Source organism: Cryptomeria japonica, chromosome 5 (genome assembly GCF_030272615.1).
Source record: "Cryptomeria japonica chromosome 5, Sugi_1.0, whole genome shotgun sequence".
Classification (NCBI taxonomy): Eukaryota; Viridiplantae; Streptophyta; class Pinopsida; order Cupressales; family Cupressaceae; genus Cryptomeria; species Cryptomeria japonica.
The window spans coordinates 243,400,121-243,424,084 of NC_081409.1; the positions used below are offsets into that span (position 1 = coordinate 243,400,121).

The window sequence follows — 23,964 nt, forward strand, 5'->3', positions numbered from 1 at the left end:
TAGCATGCCCTACACCGTACACCGTACACCCACAGCCGTACATGTACGTTGACATTTGGAAGGAAGGAAGTGGCACGTGTAAGAGGGTTAAAAAACTATAAAAGTCGATTAAGGGAATTAATCGAGGATCAAGGGACACAAACAGGAATAAGGCGGATTGGAGAAAATGGTTGCAGCCGTTAGAAGACTAGTTACAGGGAGGGCAAAGAACATCGGAATCCAGTAAGGACACAGGCAAGCGAGTTTTGCCATCTAGTGTGCGTATTGCAGGCAGCCTCGGGATGAGTAGCACTCAGAAAAGCAAGAAGTATTGTCCAAACACCCAGTCGACAAAGGACAAGGAAGATGTAACAGTGGACAATATTGTGTTTGAGGGTCTTAATGGAATAGATTGTAGGAATTGGTGGGCGAAGACACCTCACGACGACCTAATAAAGAAAAATCTATGCCACGCATAGGTACATTGGGCGGTCCAAATGCCAGTTTTTTGCATAAAAGATTTTGAGGTAGTTTTGTGTGCCATGATTGGCACCTATGATAGAGACTGCCACCAGTTTGTATTTGACTACCAGCACCAGCGGATAACTGTTTCCTTGATGACAAGCGAGTTCAGAAGGGTTTTTGGCATACCTGGGGTGAAACGGAAAAAAATTGATACTTAGCAGAAAATCACTCCAGACATCTGTGCCACCTTGCTATAGTTGATGTTTGGGGATAACCTCACACAGGTAGAAAAAGATAGCCTCACAAGTGTTGGTAAGAGTAGGGGGGTCAAGAAAGCATTTTTGGCGAAGGGAGTATGGAGATGCTTGTTGTCCGTAGTAAAGAGTCGCCTTACAGGTGCCAGCTGCGCGTCTGATATAGCTATCGCACAAATTGTGTTGATGAATGGGCTGCACAATGGAGTGGTGTATGATTGGGCATCACTGCTGGCGGATAGGATGGACGAATTCATGACCCTTCTGTATAAGAAATTTTACATGCCACATCACGCCATTGGGTTATTTCTTGATGCAGTCCGCATGCAGATTACCCCAGGCTCACAGCCATTGGAACCATAGGGTTGTGTTGCACTGGACCAACCGCCTATATTTTACTGGTCGCATTTGGATGTCTTGGCACATGGCGCTGAGGCATGTTTGGGCACTAAAAGGAAGAAGCCCGCCATGTCAGAAACGGAGTCCGACACAGAAGAGTTTGACGTAGAGGAGGAGGATGCTGATTGCGGCAGGGAGGAATCCGTCGACACCTCCCAGGTGAGCGGAGGGAGTTTCCGGTTGGCAGATAGAGGGGGTGACCAATTGCCCGAAGAGGAGGTAATGGAATCGGTAGGCACAAAAGGGTCCGCACCAGCCAGTACTGCTCTAGCATCGCACCTGGCTCGGGTCCAGTTTACACCAGCACGCTTATTGGAGACTTGTCAGTTGGCGGTGCCACGATCATTTGGGACAGTCAGCGTAGTCACCACGGTGCCAATACCTAGCTTTGGGCAGCCTCGAGTGACGATCGCTATGACACCACCAAGGGTCGAGACAACAGCAGGGATTGACTCAGGGATGGCCTCAGTTCAGCAGGATGGGCCAGGTATCTTGGCAGGTGCGGGGGTTTCCATGGAGTAGGATGTACCGGGTGTGCCAGGTTATATGCAAGAGGTAATGATGGAAGCAGGCGCTCTCCAAGATGACCTCAATGCCTGGTTGAGCCACTACCAGCTCACACCCGTGGCACCTATAGGTGAGGCCGCTCTATCTCCAGGTAGGGAGATGCATTCTCTGGATATCATTGATCTCGATGAAGGGAGTTCTCCCAGTAGTAGGGCGCTTCAGAGGGTTGCTTCACGCCCGACGGATGTAGTAACCTGTCCCTACAGAGAGGAGGGGGTGCCTGTGGGAGTGCAACAGGGTGCACGAGAGTTTGAGCAGTTCATTGTCGAGATGACTCTAGGAGCGCAGTGGCTTGTGACCTCTACGAGACTCTAGGAGGATGCCGTCGTGGTCGAGCGGATGGAGAGGTTGTTGACTTTTATCCACACCGGATGCAGAGAAGAGTTTGTGAGGTGTTTTGAGTCTGTTGGGTGGCCTGAGACGGAGAGCCTAGGGATGCTAGAGGCTTGGCGCCTCACTGAGGGGGTTGGCGAGACCTAGATGCAGTCCTTATTGAGAGAGGTGGAGCAGGCCTTCCGAGAAGGCTATCTTGAGCTCCGAAGGACAGAACATATGGCGTCCACAGCTGAGGGCCTTGCGTGTCGCAGCAACAACAGCTCGGGAGGAGCTGGCTGCCAGATTTTAGGAGGTTGAGGCTACAGTGGCACAGACTCGGACAACAATGGACATTTTGGTAGCAGATAAGTTTGCCTTGGTTATGCAGCTGGAAGAGGAAAGGGTATCCAGAGCTCTGTTAGAGACTCGATTGGTCAGTGGACTGGAGAGCGTCGACAAGAAGGATAAGGACGCAGCCTAAATGGTTAAAACTGCAATGGAGAGGCAGATGGTGGTAGAATGAGATCTGAAGAGGAGGACTGAACAGGTGTACGAGCTACATGGGCGATTAGCTTCCACCACTACACCACCACTGGCGCCTTTTTCATCAGGGACGCCCTTTGCACCCCCTTAGTTTTTGATTTTGGGTTCTGTTGCAGCAATGTATTCCCCATTTTGTTGTGAGTCGTCTGGAGACGACCTTTCTTTTTTTTTGGGGGGGGATGATGTAGGTGGCAATATTGTACGAGAATGAAACTAGCTAATTAAGTTGTATTTGTCCTTGTTAGTTCGGTAACCGAGGGATGGTAGTTACGGGTGCGAGGGGCACGTTTAGATACTTTGGAAGGTAACTTGTAAAGACACACGTGATTATGAATGGAATAATATCTCTCATATTTGCGTGACCTTATTTGGTATTTATGGCATTGTTGTTCTGCATGGAGTATCTCATCTGTATGTTCTAAACCGTTCACCTAGAGGGTAAACAGGGGAAGATCATCCTAAGGCAGTGAACTGATCTTGAAGGCAACAAATCATACTTTTGTGACTGTGAACTATTCTTACAAGCAAAAAACATCATCCTAAGGCCGCGATATATCATTGAAGGTAGAGCGAACTTCATCTCATAGTCTGCAGCCCTTCTTGTGACAACGAATATCATATCTATTGCAGATGAGTTCATCTTTGTATATTTGTCCTAGGTTGAAGACATTATATTACCGTGCATAGCTTGCTGATTGCTTCAAGTGTTGAAGCTCATAGTAAAGATATTGACTAATTATTGTATAATAAGATCTGAGATTTATAGCTAGGTTTTTCACCTCCAAGAGGGAGGTTTTCCTAGGGTAGTTTGGTGTTCCTAGTGTTCATTATTTTGATTTTAAATCATTGTTGTCATTTGTGTGATCCTAATTTATCAGTCTGATCCTAAAATTAACATGGTATCAGAGCAGGTTCCTTCTATAAGGCCTAACAGCTTGAAGGAAGACCCTTTACTTCTTCTTGTGCAGATTAGGGCTGAAGAAGTCTACCGTGAATCAGAAAGTTCAAAAACAATGTCTGCTTGACAAATTGAAGGCATCGATGGGACGATAACAAGAATAAGATTTCAAGTGTTCTCATTCCTCTATTCTCAATTGTAGGGTCCACTTGGTTTGGAGATTTGCATTTGATTGCCTTATTGTTATGGGTGTCTTATCTAGTGCACAAGGTTCTCTTGTTTGTTAACTACTTCATCTGAGGGGGCTTTCATATGTCGGTTTGTGCACTTGTTTTCAGATCTTAGTATTCCTTTTATTCCTTTAAGGGTTGCATAACTATCTTCTTAGGGTTTGTAACAATCACTGTAGTTCGAGCTTTGTTGTTGTGTTAAGAATTTGTTATAATCTAGTTTGAATTATTGAAGTTAGTATTTGGTTATGCCCTACTCTCTATTTTGAGTATGTTTATCTCTCAACCTATTTGATGTAGTTTGCTATGAATATGTAATGATCCGAATTAATACATTGATCTAAATACATCCTTGGCACTTAAGATTTCAGCATGTGTATTCAGATATAAAACTAGGAGTATTATGATGGATATAACAGCAAACACAAATAGGAAGATTGAAAGCTGAATAAAACTATAGGAGATTTAGAAACATGGAACCTTAGTTGAAAACATATAGTGTCCTCTAGTCATTGGCGTGGTAGGCATGTAAAGGTAAGATGTCTTAGTCATCCTATTTAGTATCTATGCCCAATGATGACCTTACTATCTTCTTCTGATGATACTTGCTGCATAGTTTAGATGCATCATATTCTATCTAAATCTTGAAATGCTTAATAGTCTTGTTGGTGTGTTTCCTAACATCATACGGACTGTATTCTCTGTTCTATAATAAGGTTGGCATGTAGGACTAGGACTGTGTAACACTTGGTTCTCTTCAGCTCTTCATAAAAGGCTCTCATGTTCTTTGTTATACATTTATCATAACCTTGGTCTGCTCTTCTTGTGCAGAGGATTGCCCTTAGCTCTAATGCATTTTCTGTCATGGCTTTCATTATCCTCACATAATATTCATTGTGATATTATCTCTTCAATTTGAGCATACTACCTGGTACATATTTTGAAGTAAGTATTCTCTTGATGATGAAACCTAAGATGAACAAGGTATCTAACTTATTGAAGTTGTCTTTTGATCGTATGTTTGTGCTCAACTACAATGTGTATCCTTTTGAGTGGTTGATACTCATATCTGATTTTACGCATTGGCTGGAAAGAAAATTTGGCTTATATACCTTGCTTATGGATTTTATAAAATGTTAGATTGTCAAAGTTTTCTGAAATCATACACTTGCCTTAGTTTTCTGATGTGATCAGACACAACTAACTCTTTGTTATTCAACTATGGAAAACAATCTTACATTTAAAGAATGTTGTGTAGCTTTACACTATGATTGAAGTTGGTCATAGACTGGCAATATCCTTTTGAGCAATTTTGGCATATGTTGTCAATGGTGGAAGTCTAGTCATTAAAGAGATATTTAATCATGTTGATGCTTCTCTTCAAGATATTCTTGAATTACCATGCCTTCAAGCTTAAGAGGGAGCTTGGTTTCTTCACTTGAAGGTATGCCATGATCATAATGATTGTGCTATGGGTCCATTTCGTATAAGTGAAGTAAGGAAAAGATTGACATTTCTCATCTTTGATTTATGGTAACTTATGTTGACTGCCTTCCTTGATTGATTCTTATATTATGCAATCTTCATTGAGACTTGGTTACCACAATTTTATATTAAGAATCAAGAGGGAGTTCCATATGGAAGTTTTTGAGAAAATATGAAGCTAGATGTGTGTTGTGCATTGCACACACTCCCTGTCGCTGACAAGGTCCCTTTTCCTCTTTTGTGGTCTTTTCGCCTTCGCTCCGTTGAGCTCTGTGCGGGGTGTCTCGCGTCCTTTTGAGCGTGCCCGTAATTAGTCCATGAGATGATGAAGTTATGAGCATAAGCTTGTGAATTTGCAAGGTGAGTTGAGCCGTTGGGCATTGAAATTCCAAGAGATCATTCAGACATGTAAAATCGCCTGAGATAGGCGTAGAATGATAGAAACTGGCAGAATCCCCCAAGAAATGATAAAATGTCTGAAGGTTGCATGAGAACCCAAAGTGTCGATTTTCGTCAAGGATATAGGAGAGATAAAAGGATGCAAAAGGTTTAAACTTTCAAAAAACTCCTCCAAATCCTGAAATTCGCACTAAGGAGGAAATTACATGAGGTTTTTAAAATTTTGCAAAATGGATGAAAATCCCGATTTTTGCCAGTTAGAGGGCAATTGCGAGTGGGAGTAAAAGTTTTCAAATCATCCCTAAACCCCGAAAATCGCTATGTGGGGCGAAGTTGTTCGGGGTTTTAAGAAGTTTCCAACATTGTCATTTTAGCCAAAGTTTCAAAAGAACACCCAAGTGCCGAAGTTGGCAAAATGCTTCAAATCGCCGAAGTTCGCATTATGGAGGTAAAGTGCATAAAAGTTAAAAAGTTTGAAAAGCACACCCAAATGCCCAAGTTGGCAAAATGCTTCAAAATGCCGAAGTTGGCAAAATGCTTCAAATCGCCGAAGTTTGCATTATGGAGGTAAAGTGCGTAAAAGTTAAAAAGTTTGAAAAGTGTATGAAAATGCCGAAAATCGCATTCCAAGCGATAAGTGAAATAGAATGAAAGTTTGCAAAGCACTCTTAAGTGCCGAAGTTGGCAAAAGGCCTCCAATCGCCGAAGTTTTCAAAAGCTCTCCAAGTGCCGAATTTGGCAAAAACCTCGAAAACCCCGAAAATCGCATAAGGGGGGAATGGTGTGAAATGTTGAAAGTTTACAAAGCACACTAAAATGCCAAATTTTGCAAAGCACCTTCAAACGCCGAAGTTCGCAAAGTGCAAAAAGTCCGAAACTCTCCAAATCTTCGAAATTCGCCATCCGAGGTAATTCCGCGATTTTTCTTTTGGCAAGTATTAGATATCTTGAGGTTAAAATGCCCATCTTTGATGCAGTAGGAGGAGATCGCGAGTTTTAAAGTATGAAAACCCTTCCCCATTCTCTGAAATTCGCCCAAAACCGCATGAATGTTGTGGCGTGAAGTCTGAAAGCCCTTCAAAACTCAAAATCGCGATTTCTTGATATTGCAACCCCTTTTCAAAATCGCGTTTAACCTAATCACGCCCAAGCCAAATTGCCCGAGATAAAATCATGGAAGTAGGTGATTAAGTAATTTGTTGAAAAATCACGCAAGAAGTAAAATCGCCATTCCAACCTAGGTAATAAATTGCTAAGTCTAAGTGTTTAAAACTGCATTTCTTCTCCAATCTTAGGCGCAAAATTGGGAATAGGGGAGTTAGCCGTTAAAATTTGAAATTGCAGAACTCTCCCATTCCAAATTTGCAAGTTGTGAGTCTGTCTTTTTCAAAACGCAGGGCATAAGAGAGACATTTTTCAGAATCCAAAGGAAATAATTCTTGCAAGACAGGTTGTGCGGATTCACTCCATTCATTTCGCCAGGTAAGTCTGCCTCGCCTCTCTTCAAATCGCTTAAAAAATATGCGGAATCATATAGATGTGTGTGCGAAATGAATTAAATTGATTAAGTCTTAAAACCGCATATTTTCCCATTTATAAGACGTCAGGCAACGCAATTGAAATCAGAGTCTGTTCCTAAGTATTAACCGGAATCGCATTTTCAGTCTTAGGAAAATCTTAACATCATCCATTCTGAAAATTGATCCTGATATGTGTAAGAGTAAATTTAGCAGTCGAAATCGTCTAAACCGCAGCTGAATAAATAAATTTGCAATCGAAAAAGCTTCATAAATATTCATGTCTAAGTCAATCAATCTTTTTAGCTAAAGTATCATGCTATTCTTTAAAATTCGGTTTTTAAATTAATCTTTGTATGCTGACCTATCCCTTTATCTAACCCGCTTCGTTTCCTTTATATCATCTCGTAATCCGCGTCCGGCTGTGCAGGATAAATGCCTAAATCGGCAGTAGAATCATCAAAGAGACCTGCTGTAGCTGAGACATCACGAGCATCCAAGTCAGATATCCCTCGCAGAGTCGAAAAGATGAAGTATCAATATCAGAGAGGACTGAGGGAATCAAAAGTTTAGAGTGTATGGGAAAATGTAGGTGATACTGACCTGGGGCATATTGATATTCAAGATTTCAGAGATCGAGTATTCTCCCCTAATGCCTATGGCAGGCCTAGGCGGATGATGGAAAGTGGCATCGCCCGAGCAGCAGCATTTCCCCGTCAGTGCAAAACTATGAACTGGTAGTAGAGGCTGCCCGACATTACCAACCAAAATCCAGATTGGTGCTTCTCGAGAATATGGTCCTCGTTGACTTCACTCCTCAAGCCATTGGCGACGCATTTAATATTCCCCTCCCAAACAACCCCATAGCAACAACTATAGATGAAGCGTAGGTGGCGTATGATATGAACCCTGCCAAATGCAAAACACTGATAAATGAGGAGTGGTACAAGGAGAGAAGACCTCCAAGCATCAGGATTGGAAAAAAGACCCCTAGAAGCGACTTTCACAACGAGCATGGGGACATGGTCACATTGCTCAGCAGGATTATGGGACTAAGCCTTAAACCAAAATGTACCGACTACGGGGGCAACCGTCAATTAGGTGCTCTACCAAAGTTGGCATCCAAGAAATGAGCCGGAAATTTTTTTCCGACTTCGCACACTAGAGCTGGGAAAAGCAAACAAACCCCTACAAAAACTGATAGGGAGACAACTTCTTCCGAAAGGACACCTACGCTACGAAAAGCAAACTAATCTAAAGCAGAAAACAGGAAATCTAAGCTAAAAGAATAGAAAACGAACAAAAACCTAAACTAACTATGTACAAGAAGAGACCGATTGCACAGAATGCGGGCTGCATGCATGCGTTCTCGACCCAGGATGATTTTTCAGTACATGCAGCAGTAACAGGGCAATGGGAATAGTTCTCAGTTTGGTTGGTTTGTCTTTATACTCTGAAAAGAAAATTTTCAGTTGGCCACTCTCGAATTTAACCAAGACATTGGGCAAAATTATTAGTTGGGGAAGTTCATTAGGTCCGTGGTTAATCCATTTACAGGTTGTTTTTCTAGAATATTCAAAATTAAACGGAAAATTTTCAGAATTAACAGCAAGAGGGAAAGAAACAACTTGGCAAGATTCTGAGTCATGCAGAGTATTGTACGATGGGTTGTGTAGCGGGAAGGCTTCAACAGCTGTATTAGGAGGTTGCCATTGGTGGTGTAGCATCTCGATAGCGTCTGGTGTATGCAAATCAGCATCACATTCCACATTAGGTTGCATAGGCTGAAAATTAGTCTTGAAACCGAACTCGAACTCAGGAAAGAGAGGCGCATCATCTGTCAGTGAATCCTTGGGCTGTATGAACAATGCGGCCTTATGCACTTGTATCAGTATGTCCTCAAACAACAGGGACTCTTTGATTAATTGGCCCTCAAAAACATCCTCGACGGACTCTTGGACTGCATCGTCCATTTGTGGGCCTGCTGCAAACTACTCTTCAACCTGTGGCTGATCCACAAAGATCCCTTGATCGTCCTCTTGAACACTGTCCTCATCAGTTGCAGGGATAATAAATTCATTTGCTACCTTGGTCCGATTGACTGGTTCATCTTGCTCAGCACTTGATAGCCCCAACTTAACATCGTCAGAAGGTGTGGTGCTATATTGATTTTGCGATCTTCTATACTCGTCTGCAGCAAGGTAGGCACTCCACACTTTGCTGGTGATTCTCTCCTCTAGTTCTTCCGGTAGTCCAAATTGGGCTTTGACTTGACTGATTGCTTCTATGCATAGCGAGCAGGTGAACTCTGAATGTGGGGTGCGGTGAATTCTGCACCACCAAGGTGACAGCACACCCTCCAAGCGTAATTCCTGTTTGAGACCAAATTGGTTCTCAATCAAATTCTTAAATCGTGTAAACTCCTCGCTGCTGGATGGAGGACTAGGGATATCCGTCTGTACGATCGCCTTTGGTTTGGGGACATCCCAAAAGAATATCTGCACCTGTAATGCGAGCTTGACCCTTGACAAAAATGTTGAGCAATTCAGTTCATCGTGCGTTGTGGTGTCATGAATTTTGCAGTGAGCTGAAGATGCAAATTCGAACAATCGCTTGGGATATAGCTGCAAACTCAACCTTTGCTGGATCTGAAAAATTTCGGACTGCGAACAGCCTTCATGAAGTGACTGACTCAACATACTGACTCATAAATATTTTTGGTATTTTCTGGTTTTCTGATTTTTTGGGTTTTCTAGTTTAATAGGGATCTTGCATATCCCGAATATTGCATTTAAAAGGTCAATTAGACTCAACTTGCTGCAAGGAACCTGACAAAGGCCCCCCTAGCGCCAATTCTGTTGCGCGCGAAGGAGGTTAAAAAAAACTATAAGGTTACTTCTCACAAATATGGATTGATATGATCTTGAATTAGCTGTCTACACATTTCATCATATCGGCCCTCCTTCTAGCACCAATTCTGTTGCGCGCGGAGGAGGTTAAAAAAAACTATAAGGTTACTCCTCACAAATATGGATTGATATGATCTTGAATTAACTGTCTACACATTTCATCATACCGGCCCTCCTCCTAGCGCCAATTCTGTTGCGCGCGGAGGAGGTTAAAAAAACTATAAGGTTACTCCTCACAAATATGGATTGATATGATCTTGAATTAGCTGTGTACACATTTCATCATACCGGCCCTCCTTCTAGAACCAATTCTGTTGCGTGCGGAGGAGGTTAAAAAAAACTATAAGGTTACTCCTCACAAATATGGATTGATATGATCTTGAATTAGTTGTCTACACATTTCATCATATCGGCCCTCCTTCTAGCACCAATTCTGTTGCACGCAGAGGAGGTTAAAAAAAACTATAAGGTTACTCCTCACAAATATGGATTGATATGATCTTGAATTAGCTGTCTACACATTTCATCATACTGGCCCTCCTTCTAGTGCCAATTCTGTTGCGCGCAGAGGAGGTTAAAAAAAACTATTAGGTTACTCCTCACAAATATGGATTGATATGATCTTGAATTAGCTGTCTACACATTTCATCATACCGGCCCTCCTTCTAGCGCCAATTCTGTTGACGTGTCTAAAATTGCTGAACTTGCGACTTCATCTGGCCAACACAAAATAGAGTAAACTTGCTGAGTATCCTATCCTCTCTTGAAATAAGGAAATCCCTAATGCTGTTTCTTGTTTGATCAAAGGGGACGACCTCAAGGTTTTGATTGTTAGGTCTTGACTGCGGGATTACTCAGTGGTCAATGTGATTTGCTGGGAGCACAAGGGGACTTACGATTTGCAACAAGCTGGTCTGCTGCGATTCTCGAATTACGTAATAAAGAGCAAAAGGAAAGGTATAGGAGATCTAAAACTAACAATACAGGTATGCAGGTAGATGGATTCAATATAACCAATTCCTGCTTGGCCAGAATAGCTCACAACCTTGCAGGAACGGTGCAATCTTCAAAGGGACTTGGAAGATTTTTCGATTGGAGACGCACGGCTAAGCACCCAATTCTGGCGTAGCTCAGACAGACACCTGCAATTGAACTAAGCACAATCGAAGGCTTAGGTTAACCATACAAAAGGATACACAATCAGTATATCCTCAATATACCTGAATCTATCAAATACCTGCACACCCAAAACAGAAAGATCTATCTAAAATGCTAAGAGAAACCATGCAAACAAGATGAAAACAAGACAATAAACACCAAATCAATGTTTATATATTGATTTCAGCTGCCTATTACAACAATTTCTGCAGCATCTCTATGCTACTGCTTAAAGTCTAACCTATTCTAACTCTAAAATCTAACTCTCTCCCCAGAGTCTAACTATTTAACAAAAATCTCTAACTATCTAACCCTTTACAAAAGAAAGGCCTCTGCCTTTTATAGTTTTTACAATATGAACCAAAGGCTAGGATGGACTGCATCCAAGGGTCTTGATCTGCCTTCCAGAAGCTGGCAGCCTCAACCATGCCCATTAAATTCTCACTCATCCATTCAACCACAATCTCAACCACCTGCCACTATTTGGCTTCAATTTGAGTCTATCCGGTACTTGGACATAACTGTCCACAATTGACTTGTTTCCCCTTTCTTTCAAAATATCTGAGTGGGGCCTACAAGCAGTTTTACAATAAAACAATTTCAACTTTTTAGAAATTGAATTCCTGGAATTAAATCCAGCAGTGTTTTTTTTTTCTCGAGAAGGCATGAACTTGCAACATTCAGAGTGTTCTTTGGTCCTTGGTCTCGATGGTGGACTTCATCTTTGTTCAGCGGCATGGTTCCCAATGTTTGGTTGCTCTCGCGCTCCTGTAGCGCGTTCCCACATCTTTTTTCTTTTCCAGTCTTTAGCGCCTGGCCTTGATTGCGATCCTTGTTCGATTTGTGTTTCAGGCCTTTCTCCTGGTTCTCTAATGACGTCCTGCGACCTGCGAATGATCAATTTCATTTCAATAAATCAATTTGAAAAATTAATTAATTTAATTTAACAAATATTAAAATTTAACGCCTGAAGGGTCATTTGAAAATTTCCCAAGTTTTAACACTTTTACTCCTTTCGCGAATTTAGTTGTTCCTGGCAATTTCGGGCAAGAGGGGCGTTCAAAAAGTTTTAAAAACTTTGACATTTTCACCCCTTAATGGTGAATTTCGGGATTTTGGGCACTTTTGCAAACTTTTCACTTTTCACATTTTGCCTAAAAGGTCCGAATTTGGCCTTTTGAGGCATTTTTGCCAACTTTTCACTTTTTTCATTTTCACTTAAAGGTCCAAATTCTGCCCTTTGGGCACTTTTGCCAACTTTTCACTTTTGAGATTTTCACTTAAAGGTCCAAATTCCGCCCTTTGGGCACTTTTGCCAACTTTCACTTTTTAACATTTTGGCTAAAAGGTCCGAATTTGGCCATTTGGGGCATTTTTGCCAACTTTTTACTTTTCAGATTTTCACTTAAAGGTCCAAATTCGGCCCTTTGGGCAGTTTTGCCAACTTTCACTTTTTAACATTTTGGCTAAAAGGTCTGAATTTGGCCATTTGGGGCATTTTTGCCAACTTTTCACTTTTCAGATTTTCACTTGAAGGTCCAAATTCGGCCCTTTGGGCACTTTTGCCAACTTTCACTTTTTAACATTTTGGCTAAAAGGTCCTTTTGGCCATTTGGGGCATTTTTGCCAACTTTTCACTAAAAAGTGCGAGTTTTGGCACTTGGGCAAGTTTGTGAACCTTGGCACTTTGCATTCTTTATCTCCTTTGTATCCCTTGGCGAAAATCGGCATTTCAACGTCATTGCAGGCCTTAACTCTTTCTTCACATTTAGGCGATTTTGCGAGAATTGGGGAGTTTTAAGTTCACAATATGGCCCTAGAGGCCGAATTTGGTTTTAGCGGCACTTGACCCTTCATATCCCCTTCCTCTTCCACAAAGATAGAAAGGCACAAACTGGGGGCTCCCTGTTCAAGACGGGGATGGGTGTGCGATTCGCACAACACTCTCAGATCCTTGCTACTGATACTATCCTAAAACCTTATAGTGTAAATACCTTCAAAGAGTGGTATTGGACCCAGCGTGAAGGACGACATGAGGGATAATATCAATAAGATGCATGATAAGTGCGATGACACTTTATCAAATGTGAAGGATCTTGGTGAAAGGATCCTCATATCCATGGTTCCCGGTTGGAAAAATATGATGGAGGATAGTGAAGTGCAACCACAGTGGGAGGACGGGCTTAATCCCAGGGTCACTTACTCCGTAGAGGATCTAGATTTTGCTGTTGGGCTTCAAGCGGACATATCATGTTTTGAAAATCACAAGTCATACTGGAGAGAGGAGCTGGAGAATTTGGATAACCTCCTACAGGGTATCCATTACAAAATTTTCAATCCACCTATGCCGCCGATGACCGAATTATTCAAGTTATGCCTGATATTTCAGGACTACGTTCGGGTATAGCGTGCAGCCGATTGGGATATCTGGGGAGAGTACCTGCACGACGAGGTCGAATTCATCACCGAGGAATCTATAGCTGGAAAAGAGAAAGTGCTTTCCTAAAGTGCTTTTTTCTTTCAAATTTGAAAAAGTCACTTTTTGGCCAAAGTTCATATTTGACTGCCAAGTCAACTGTAAACTTTAAAACTTTTGTGCATGTGCACTTTTTGAATTGTTATGGATAATTTTAATTACCTCTTTTAGGTAGTTATTGCTCCCTTTTGGGTGGTTGCTGATATTTACCCTCTATTTATGGGTATGGGTACCTTTTGTAAGGATGAATCTGGGCCACTTGTTTAGTTTAGATCTTGGCCATTCATTTGTTTTTGGAAACCTATTTAAAGGGGACCGGTTTTCCCTCTTTTTGTAAGAAGTTCATGGATTGTTGCTGAAGCTCTGCCAAAATTTACACAGGATTTAATGCAAAGTTAAGACTGTTTCAATTTCATTGTGAGTGCATGGTCTCCTTCTTCACCAATTTGAATTACTTTGTTATGTTTCTTTCATTTTTCTATAGAATTTTCTAGATAAACATCTGATAGAATCCTCGCTGTTCATACCATTAGGGACTGACTGATTGTCATTCCTTTTGCATGGTTAATCTGAACCTTCTCATATGCTTAGTTCGGTTATGGAACACTTAGTGAATGAATGTTAAGTTTTGAAGTTATGTTTAATAGCATGAAAACTTAATTTTCGCTTGAAGATCGCACTAGATTCTTACAAACGTTGTGCTTAAATAGCTGATACTGTTTAATCTGGTTATTTGGAGGTGTCTGTCTGCTTTTCTTGAATATGCTATCTTATTTAAATAATTAGATTTTCTGTATCTCTTTTCTCTCTCTCTTTTTCCCCTTTTTACAAAGAAGAATCCGCAGTCCAGCTGAAATAGTATCATCTAACTGAAACTGATTGATAACGAGACCGTTAGAATTTTAGGGAACTCATCCAGCAATTGTCCATTTCACTGTAAGTCCCCTTGTGTTTCCAGCAAAACACATCAATCACTGAGTAATCCCGCAGTCAAGACCTAACAATCAAAACCTTGAGGTCATCCCCTTTGATCAAACGAAAAACAGCATTAGGGATTTCCTTATCTCAAGAGAGGATAGGATACTCAGCGAGTACATTCTATTCTGCGTTGGCCGGATAGAGTTTGCAGCGATGCGACTTTAGACACGTCAACAATGTGTAGCTCATAGTTAGAAGGAAACATTTGCTCTTACTGCTAGATATACTAATATTAGAACCATTATAGCTAATGCTGTAGGTTGGAAGTTGGATATAAAGATTGTTTTCTTAATGCTGTCTATATTGAATAACTAGAAGGTTATGAGAATCAAAACAGAGAATCTCATGTGTGCAGATTAAAGAAAAGCTCTTTACGGGCTCAAGCAAGCTTCTTGAGCTTGTTATATTGACAAGTATTTTATTAGTTTAGGATCTTGCAAGAATGATGCTGATTCTAACCAGTACTTTAAAAGTATTCAATAGTGAACTACTAATTCTGTTTCTTATATATATGTGGACGATTTATTTCTAATTGTTGGAGATAGTCTCATCATTAGATGGAAGAAAGAATTAGCCATTGAATTTGGAATGAAGGATCTAGGCCTAATGCATTACTGTCTAGGACTAGAAGTATGGCAAAGATCTTATCCTTAGTCAAGAAAAATATGCCATTGATATGATGGATTGTAAGCCTATGTCTACTCCTATAGAAATTGATTTTATCTACAGCTAACTCTGATTTTGCAGATCCATCGGAGTACATGTAGTTGATTGGGTTCTCAATGCATCTAGTTAACACTAGACATAATATTTGTTATGCAGTGAGTGCCCTTCAAGGAGTTCATGAACAAACCTAAGCATGTTCATCTTGTTGCAACCAAGGATATTCTGAGAAATATGCGAGAAACAGTTGGCTACGGGCTGAAGTATCCAATCAACACTGTCATCACCCTAGAAGGCTACTCATATTCTAATTGGGCAGGAAGTGTTAGAACACTTCAGGAATTTGCTTCAACTTGAGTTCTACTCTAATCTCTTGGGTCAATAGGAATCAATCCTGAGTTGCATTGAGCACTGCTGAAGCTGAGTATATTGTGAAGCAGTGTGGCTTCACAAAGCTTCTTGCTAGGTTGTTTGGGCAACCTTGGGAACCCTCAGTCATTAATTGTAACAATCAGAATTGTATTGAGATGTTTTGTTAATCCCGTGTTTCATGATAGTCCAAAACATGTGAAAAGTCATTATCACTATGTTCATGATATGGTACAGAAAGGTGCGATTCAGCTGAATATGTCATCGCCGATGAGTAGATTGCAACCTTTCTTGCGAAGCCTTGTGTTCGAGTGAAGTTTGTGTGCTTTAGAAAGAGACCTGGAAATTGTGGAGAACACAGCCTTGGCTGTGAGGGAGTCTCAATCCTAGTGATGCATTAAGTTGCATCTTCCACCCTCTGTGGGCAATGCAAGGTAGAACCACCCTCTGCGCAAAGCAAGGTGGCAGGTTATTCTTCTCAGTAGAGAAGTTTTGAGGTGTAAGATCTCTTCTCACCCTCTGCAGGCAATGCAAGGTGGATCCATCCTTTGCGGGCAATGCAAGATGGATATCATGAAAGAAGTTCATGATGTGTATTTATATATTTGTGTGTATTCATTTCTTGCAAGTGTGCATAATAAAGTTTTGGATCCGTTCTTTGTGGGCAATGCAAGATGGATATCATGGAAAGGTCCATGATGATTTGTTATTTGGCTAGAATCCTCCCTAGCTAAGAGGGAGTGTTGAAATAATAGCTAGTTCAGATCAAATATAATTATTACTTGTATTGGGCTGGACCCAAACACATTATGTAACTTGTAATATTTGTAGCTAGGTTGGATCCCTTCTAGGGCCGACCTAGCACACTTAGCATGTGTATAGCCCTGTCGGCCTTAGCCATGTTTGCTATCACATTTTGTTACATAAATTCTTGTTTAGGTCTGGCTCTATTTGGGCGGTGTATGTAACTTGCAAATATGAAAATTGGGCGTGACCTATAATGTAACTTGTGGATAGGTCAAGTCCTATATTGAATGTAACTTGTATTGAGGTAACGCTGACCCTATATTGGGCGCCTAATCTAAAGCATTATATTGCTCCTTGTTGTAAACCAACCTATGATGAATTTGTAGGCTAAGTCTCACATATATACAAAGTGTGAATCATTGTATCAACACACAATTTAGTGAACAATATACACACAGCGAATATATTCTATAATCAGCAGCAGTGATCAGCAAACTATCTTTTGGAAGACAGCGAATCATCCTAAGTCAGCAAACTGAACTTGAAGGCAGCAAATCATACTTTTGTGACTGCAAACTGTTCTTACAGGCAGCGAACATCATCCTAAGGCAGCAAACTGATCTTGAATGCAGCGAATCATACTTTTTTGACTGTGAACTGTTCTTACAGGCAGCAAACATCATCCTAAGGCTGCGATATATCATTGAAGGTAGAGTGAACTTTATCTCAGAGTCTGCAACTGTGACAGCGAATATCATATCTATTGCAGATAAGTTCATCTTTGTATATTTTCCCTAGGTTGAAGACATTATATTACTGTGCATAGCTTGCTGATTGCTTCAAGTGTTGAAGCTCATTGTAAAGATACTGACTAATTATTGCATAATAAGATCTGAGATTTATAGCTGGGTTTTTCACCTCCAAGCGGGAGGTTTTTCTAGGGTAGTTTGGTGTTCCTAGTGTTCATTATTTTGAGTTTATGTCATTGTTGTCATCCGTGTGATCCTAATTTATCAGTCTGATCCTAAAATTAACAACCAGGACCCGAGGGGTCCAACGGAAGGACTTGATAACATAGATTTTATGGTTTAGAAGGATTCTTGAAGATTATATAGGATGAACTTGAAGATTTTGTAGGATAAACTTGAAGATTTTGGAGGAGAAACAAGTTTCTTCGACATCTCTCATGTTCAACGACACTTTTGCAATCAAAATGACAAGAAACCTAGTCTTTCATGAATGGACTAAACACATCAACACAAAATTTCATGTCTAGGCATTATCTGAAAGATGATTGTGTACAAGTAAAATAATGCTCAATTGTAGAACTAGTTGACATCCTAACCAATCATGAGAGAGAAATTTGAAAAATTTAGTTCCTTGCTTGGTCTCACAATAACACTAACGGATTAATGGAGGATTTCACACTATTGTACACTATTCTAGGTGGAGGTAATAAATGTATAATAATATTTAATATTATTATTACTTCAATAGTTAAATTCAATAGAAGTTGAATAATCATATTGATGATGACCAAACAGTCGTTATTGTTGATAAACATTTATTTGTAACACATTGCAAGGTTAATGAGAATTGGCTTTTACTCTTCATTTTCAAGTTCATTCACAGTCCATTTACATGCAAGCATCTAATCTAAACAACTATTAAAAACAGAACAGCCTATAAATAGCAATCAATACAACTGGAGAAGCCCTAAAAAATAAGGTGAAATCTCAATGGCAATGTAACTTTCATAAATGGCTTGAAGTCTCCATCCTTTAAAACTGATTTTTGCTTTCATGATCAACTGGGCAAATTGTGGCACCACCTTTCTTCATGCTGACATGGACGGTCTGGGCAAATGGCTCACTCCTTATGAACTTCTGCTAGCAACTAAAGATAAGCAGAGCATTTAGATGACTTTGCCAACTTCACAAATTTGGGTGGACGTTTTAGATGGTTTATCCATGTGAAATGTGCACCAGTGGAGATGTGTGATGATATAACCTTCATGGCCAGATGCCACTAATGCTTGAGTCTTTGCTTTAAGACAAAGCAGAGATATTGATGTGTTTTTCCATGGTTAAAATATGTTGGGCAGAGATGCATGCTGAGCTTGCCACTGTTTAATAATGCTGGGCAAAATTTCTATATGGCATTGGTGTCTTACAAGTTGGTTGTAACTTTAAAGTACTTGAGCCAATTTCAAGTTGTGGGAAATTTCTAAGTGGGTTAGATTTTATAACCTGGGTTGAACTTTGGTTATATCTTTGCTAGTGTGAAATGAGGCAAAGATCTCATGGGCCAATCCCTGTTAAATGTACACCCAGGTAGAGTTATGTGTGGTCTTAGTCAGGTAGAAATGTGATTCACTTATGTCATGTTTTTTCTCATCTTTTCTCCACACTTCGTTTTGCTACTGATTTTTAGTTTCATTCTGCTGTCCGCCAGATCGAATAGGTGCTTGCTGTTTCAGCCTTCATTCATGTGCTTGCTGATGAGAAGTCTGATCCTAGAATGCTGTTCACTGCTGCATTCTGCCCAATGTATCTATAGTCAAGATATACAAATTTGAATGCTACAGAAGATTCACTCCAGGGGTTGCATAAAATGAATAGCCATCTGCCTGTGTTTTTGCCTTAGATATAATAAGCGCTAGATTGTTAAAGTCATGTCTTGCAAACAAGATTTTTGTAAATTGAAGGATGAAACAACTAATCTAAGTACATAACTGACACCATCCGGCTGGATAAAAGAGAGTGGCTATTCATTGCAAACATCATTCGAAGGATCATTACAATTCAATAGTCCCCCATAGAATTGTAAGGTGTGCTTACTCTAGTGTATTCTAGCAAGCTGATCCATAGAATATAGGGCACTGATTAATATAGAATAACTATACCTCTGCTAGAATAAGCTAGCCCTTCGTAGATATATCGAGACCGTCTGCCATTAATGTACGCCCCAGCCGAATTGATTCCCAAAAATAAATTGTTAAGTTGTATACAAAGATACTACTTAATGAATAAATGACATCAATACAAATCTCTGCAAAGTTCCTCCATTTCGATTTTATCCATGAAGTAGAAATATAGGTGAACCAGCTTGAACAACAGATTCTGCATCATAAGCATAACATTCACTATCCTCTCTATTTTATGTGCTCAAAACACTTATTTATACATTATTAATGCCCAATCTTTGGAACTTTTAAATAATCTTATTTTAATCCCAAAAATCAGGTATTTAAGTGTAATATTTAAAGGCCACTGAAAAGATGGAAATAATGGAATTTTAAAGAAAATTTAGTCGAAACAATTAATAGAAATAGAATTGCTTAAAGATAGGAAATCTTGCTTTGCCAGAATTAGAAAATGACTTGAATAGACTCAGAAAGATGCTGAAATCTCAATGATTATTTATCTTCCATCAATGGTTTGAAGTCTCCATGCTTTAAAATTGTTTTTAGCTTTCATGGCCAACCAGGCAAATTGTGTCGCTGCCTTTGTTCATACCAGCATGGATGATTTGGTAAACTGTACACTCCTTAGAAAATTCCACTGGCAACTAAACATAGGCAGAGGGTTTAGATAACTTTGCCAAATTACAAACTTCTGTAGAAGTTTTAGATTGTTTAACCACATGAACTATGTGGTGATGGTGTTGCATGATGACATAACCATCATGGCAATGCATTACTAATGCTTAACCCATTGGTTTAAGACAAAGGTGGAGATATTGATGGGTTTTGGAATGGCTAAAACATGCCAAGTGGAAATGAATGCCGACTTTGACACTTTGTTATAATGCCAAGCAGAATTTCTGGTTCACATTGCCATCTTACAAGCCGGGCGGAACTTTAAAGCACTTAAGGCAATGCTAAATTAGGTGGAATTCTTAAGTGGCTTAGCCAATATAAAAGTGTGCCATGTTCAACTACCTTATAAACTAATGCCACTTTTTCTTATGCACTTGGGAGGATTTATCTTCATCTATCATCCATGCCACTTCAATAGAAACTTTGATGGAACTTTGGTTATGTCATTGCCAACTTGAATTGAGGCTGAGATTCTCATGGGCTAAGCCATATCAAAGGTGAGCCTAGGCGGAGTCTTGTGTGGTCATAGCCTAGTGGAACTCTGATTCACTTATGCCATGTTTTTTCTGCGCTTTGTTCCGCTGCTTGTTCCTGACTTCTTTCTGTTGCCCACCTGCTGGAACAGCAACATGTGGTTTCTGCCTTCATTCAGGTGCCTGCTGATGAAAAATTTGCCATGGGATGCTGTTTACTGCTGCATTCTGTCCCATGTTTCTGTTCCTGCTCTTTCATTGATGAGAATGAGGATAAAAGGTGAACTTTGCAGCTATTTAGACATAAAAATGGCATTGTCTTCAATGCAAATCAGCAAGTCGGGCCAGAAATCATAACTTGACATCTTTTTATTTTTCTGAAGTTTTTGCAGAGTTACAACAATTTGGAATGAAGCAACAATTTTTCTTTTCATTCTTTAATGACTATTTCAGAGTTTTATAATATCCTGGGTTTATCCCATTTTAAAAGTGAGTAATTGAATTTCTCTTACACTTTGTCTGGTGTGTACTATGGAAATGGAGTGCTATCATAATCAGATAATCCTTAAACATTTTTGTTTGGTACCAGCATTTTCTAACCCTACAGGAACAAGAAGATCAATTCCATACATTGCTCCAAGTAGAATAGCATGTGTGCATGCTTTTAACTTCACTAGAACCGCTTCATTAACTATCTATATCTGGGAAATTTCCATAAAGCGCCTTTCTAATTGTAACACTGTATGGTATTTTGATTCATAGAAAAGCTTGTCGTTGGACAAATGGAATTCAGTAAAACATAGATAGAAAGTCTGCTAATTTAGGATCTTGTCAGATTTCTATAGGATAATATGATTCTTGGATGACTTTGGGATGACTATTTGTTTATCTGAGGAAGTTTAAGCGAGTGTGAGAGAGAGAACCTTCACTATAAAAGAGAAACAACTTTTAGAGGTCATTATTTTTCCATCTTGAACTAGGTCCAAACTTGACAAAGAAACCTTGAAGTGCATCGCAAAGATCATGAAGAACTTGGTTTGGTGATATGATACTATTATTTTGTTTAAGGCAACATATACCTATTATTGTAGATAATGTTTGTTCCCATTGTCTTATTTTGCAAGTGCATTAGGAATTCTTGATGACCTTTACAATCCTATATTGTTTCTAATAATACTTTGATTTTACTATCTGGAGGTATTTTATCAATAACTATTAGAAGACTGAGGTTTGAATTGCACTCACAACAGAAAGTGGAAACATTCCAATTTTGATAAATAATGGTTCAGGTTTAATGCAATGTATTTGAGGGTGCTGTTGGAGAAGTTGCCCTGACTGCAGGTGGTGGAAGAAGATTACTTCCAGGCTTTTCAAATACATATGAGGAGGTTGCCATGGTAAATTTTTTATGTGGTATTAATGCTTAGAATTATTATCAGTGAATATTTTCTGGTAGAATGGCAATCAGGCGTTTCCTTTTGGTCCATTTCATTAAGTTTTTATAAGCAACAAGTGATGATGAATAAATTATAATAAAGATTTATTTTCAATATTTTATCATGTGTGCTTCCAAGTTATGAACAGATGAGTTCCATGAATTAAAAAATAAACTTTTATTTGGATGCTTATCCAATAATCCTTTAAGCATTTCTTTTTTAATTTTTTATGGTAGTGTAATGCCCTACCCCAGTTTGCCACTAAATATTTTTGCTTTTTCTGCTCACTGAAATTTTGTCAAACAGTGTGCTTGCAAGCTGATCTCTGAGTTTTCTGATTTGTTTAATTTTTGCATATTGTTTCTTTCAAGTTGCAAGCGTAATTTACCAAGATTCATAGATCATTCTTATCCATGTCTTTAATAGAACAAATGAAATAACAACTGTAATGTCCCCTTTTTAGGATGATATGGTTTATGATTGGATTAGCCTATTATTGGCCCTCGTAGGCTAATATTGATGGTTAGAGGGTCCCAGTTAGTAGTGCAAGAGGCTTATTCCCATTCCAGAGGTCAGAAGTGTTCAGGATTGCTCTTCGTTTGGTTCAGTTTGGCCTTCGTTTGACTCTGTTTCACACACTCACTATTTAATAGTAAGTTAGTATTTGATTGAGAGGGACCCTTACTATTTTTAGTAAGCCAGTTGGATGCGTAGTGGGAACAATGGTTGACCTCCGGATTCAGACGGGACAAATAGATTATAAGTAATTAATGAGATATTAAAATTATAGTGGCATTTAATGATATTATTTGCTAATGATTATATTATAAAGTTATTATTTAACTTTATAAAATGTCATTAAGAGTGGGGCCATTGTAGCATTAAATGACTTTGTGTTATGTTGACATAAGGTGGGGGGGCTTAAAATGTATTTAAGTCATTTTCATAAAGTGACTTTATAAATTGACAATATAAAGTCACTTTAATTCATAAAGCTCTCGAGCTTGTTTGAGAAGCTACTTCATAAGGAGGAATTAAAAGTAAAGAATGTTTTATCCCACATTGCTAAAAAGTACAAGCATTCATTGACATAAGAAGCTATATAAGCAAAGCTATCCTTTCATTTGAGAGTAGTTATGAGAATTGGATATTGAAACTATTCTTCCATTGTTGTTGCAAATCAGTGACTGGATATTCTAAGGATGAAAACCCTTGGAATTAGTGAAGGCTGGACGGAAACTCATTCCTTCAAGATTGGTGGATTCATACGGAGTCCACATCTGGACTTAACGGTGGAATTTTGAAACCAAATAAGCAGTTTGAAGAAGACTTTCCTTCAGTCCAAAATATGAATGCTGGAAGTCATTTGTTCATGGAGAAAATCGCAGGTCATGAAACCCCAACACAGTCTAAAATGATGGTGAAGTGCTGAAGAAGAACTCGAAACAGTTATAATGAAAGATGTCATTTAGGACTGTGCTCAAATCTGATTGGTTTATTGCAAACTTGAATCTTTGACAACGAGAATTTGTTTTTAGTTTTTTGACAATTTTGAGGTTTTTTACCTTTTGGTGTTTTATGCTTGAGATTTGGAAACCAAAATGAAATATAATTGCAATGCAAGAAAGAACTAGTACTGAAATAAGAATTTAGAGATGACTGATTTATTGACAGCAAATTATCAAACATCTAAAATCAGATATAGAAACATCAGAAGCCAGAATTGGCCTACCACTAGTCCAATGCTTGCCTGAATGGCTGCTTTATTAGCTGAAATGAGTCCAGCTGCTGCTACAGGAGCTACCAATGTATTCTAACAGCTCCAAGGAGTTTTATTCCTCTAACTAATAATTACCAAGAACAAATCTAACACAAAAAGACCAATCTGCTACTAATTCCTTCAGGCCCCCAGGAGACTTCACCAAATTTGGGCAACTTTCCCCATTGATTTGCTCATAACTCTCTCCAATTGCTTCACAAACCTGAAACAATGATTCTAATTTTTATTTCTAATGCTGACAATGAGATTTGTACAAAAAACCCAAAGGTAAACCCTTCAATTTATTTTTAATGAATTCCAGGCAAGGGAAAGTGGTACGACTG

The 23,964-nt window shown here is 39.4% G+C and overlaps 1 protein-coding gene across 1 annotated transcript in view; it reads left to right on the plus strand.

The window, feature by feature from the left end:
- The window catches only part of LOC131028826 (probable tocopherol cyclase, chloroplastic), a 284,943-nt gene that overhangs the window by 175,436 nt on the left and 85,543 nt on the right, over window positions 1-23,964 (plus strand). Inside the window, 1 exon segment of the mRNA XM_057959174.2 lies at window positions 21,715-21,822. Within this exon segment, the coding sequence (XP_057815157.2) occupies window positions 21,715-21,822 (108 nt within the window).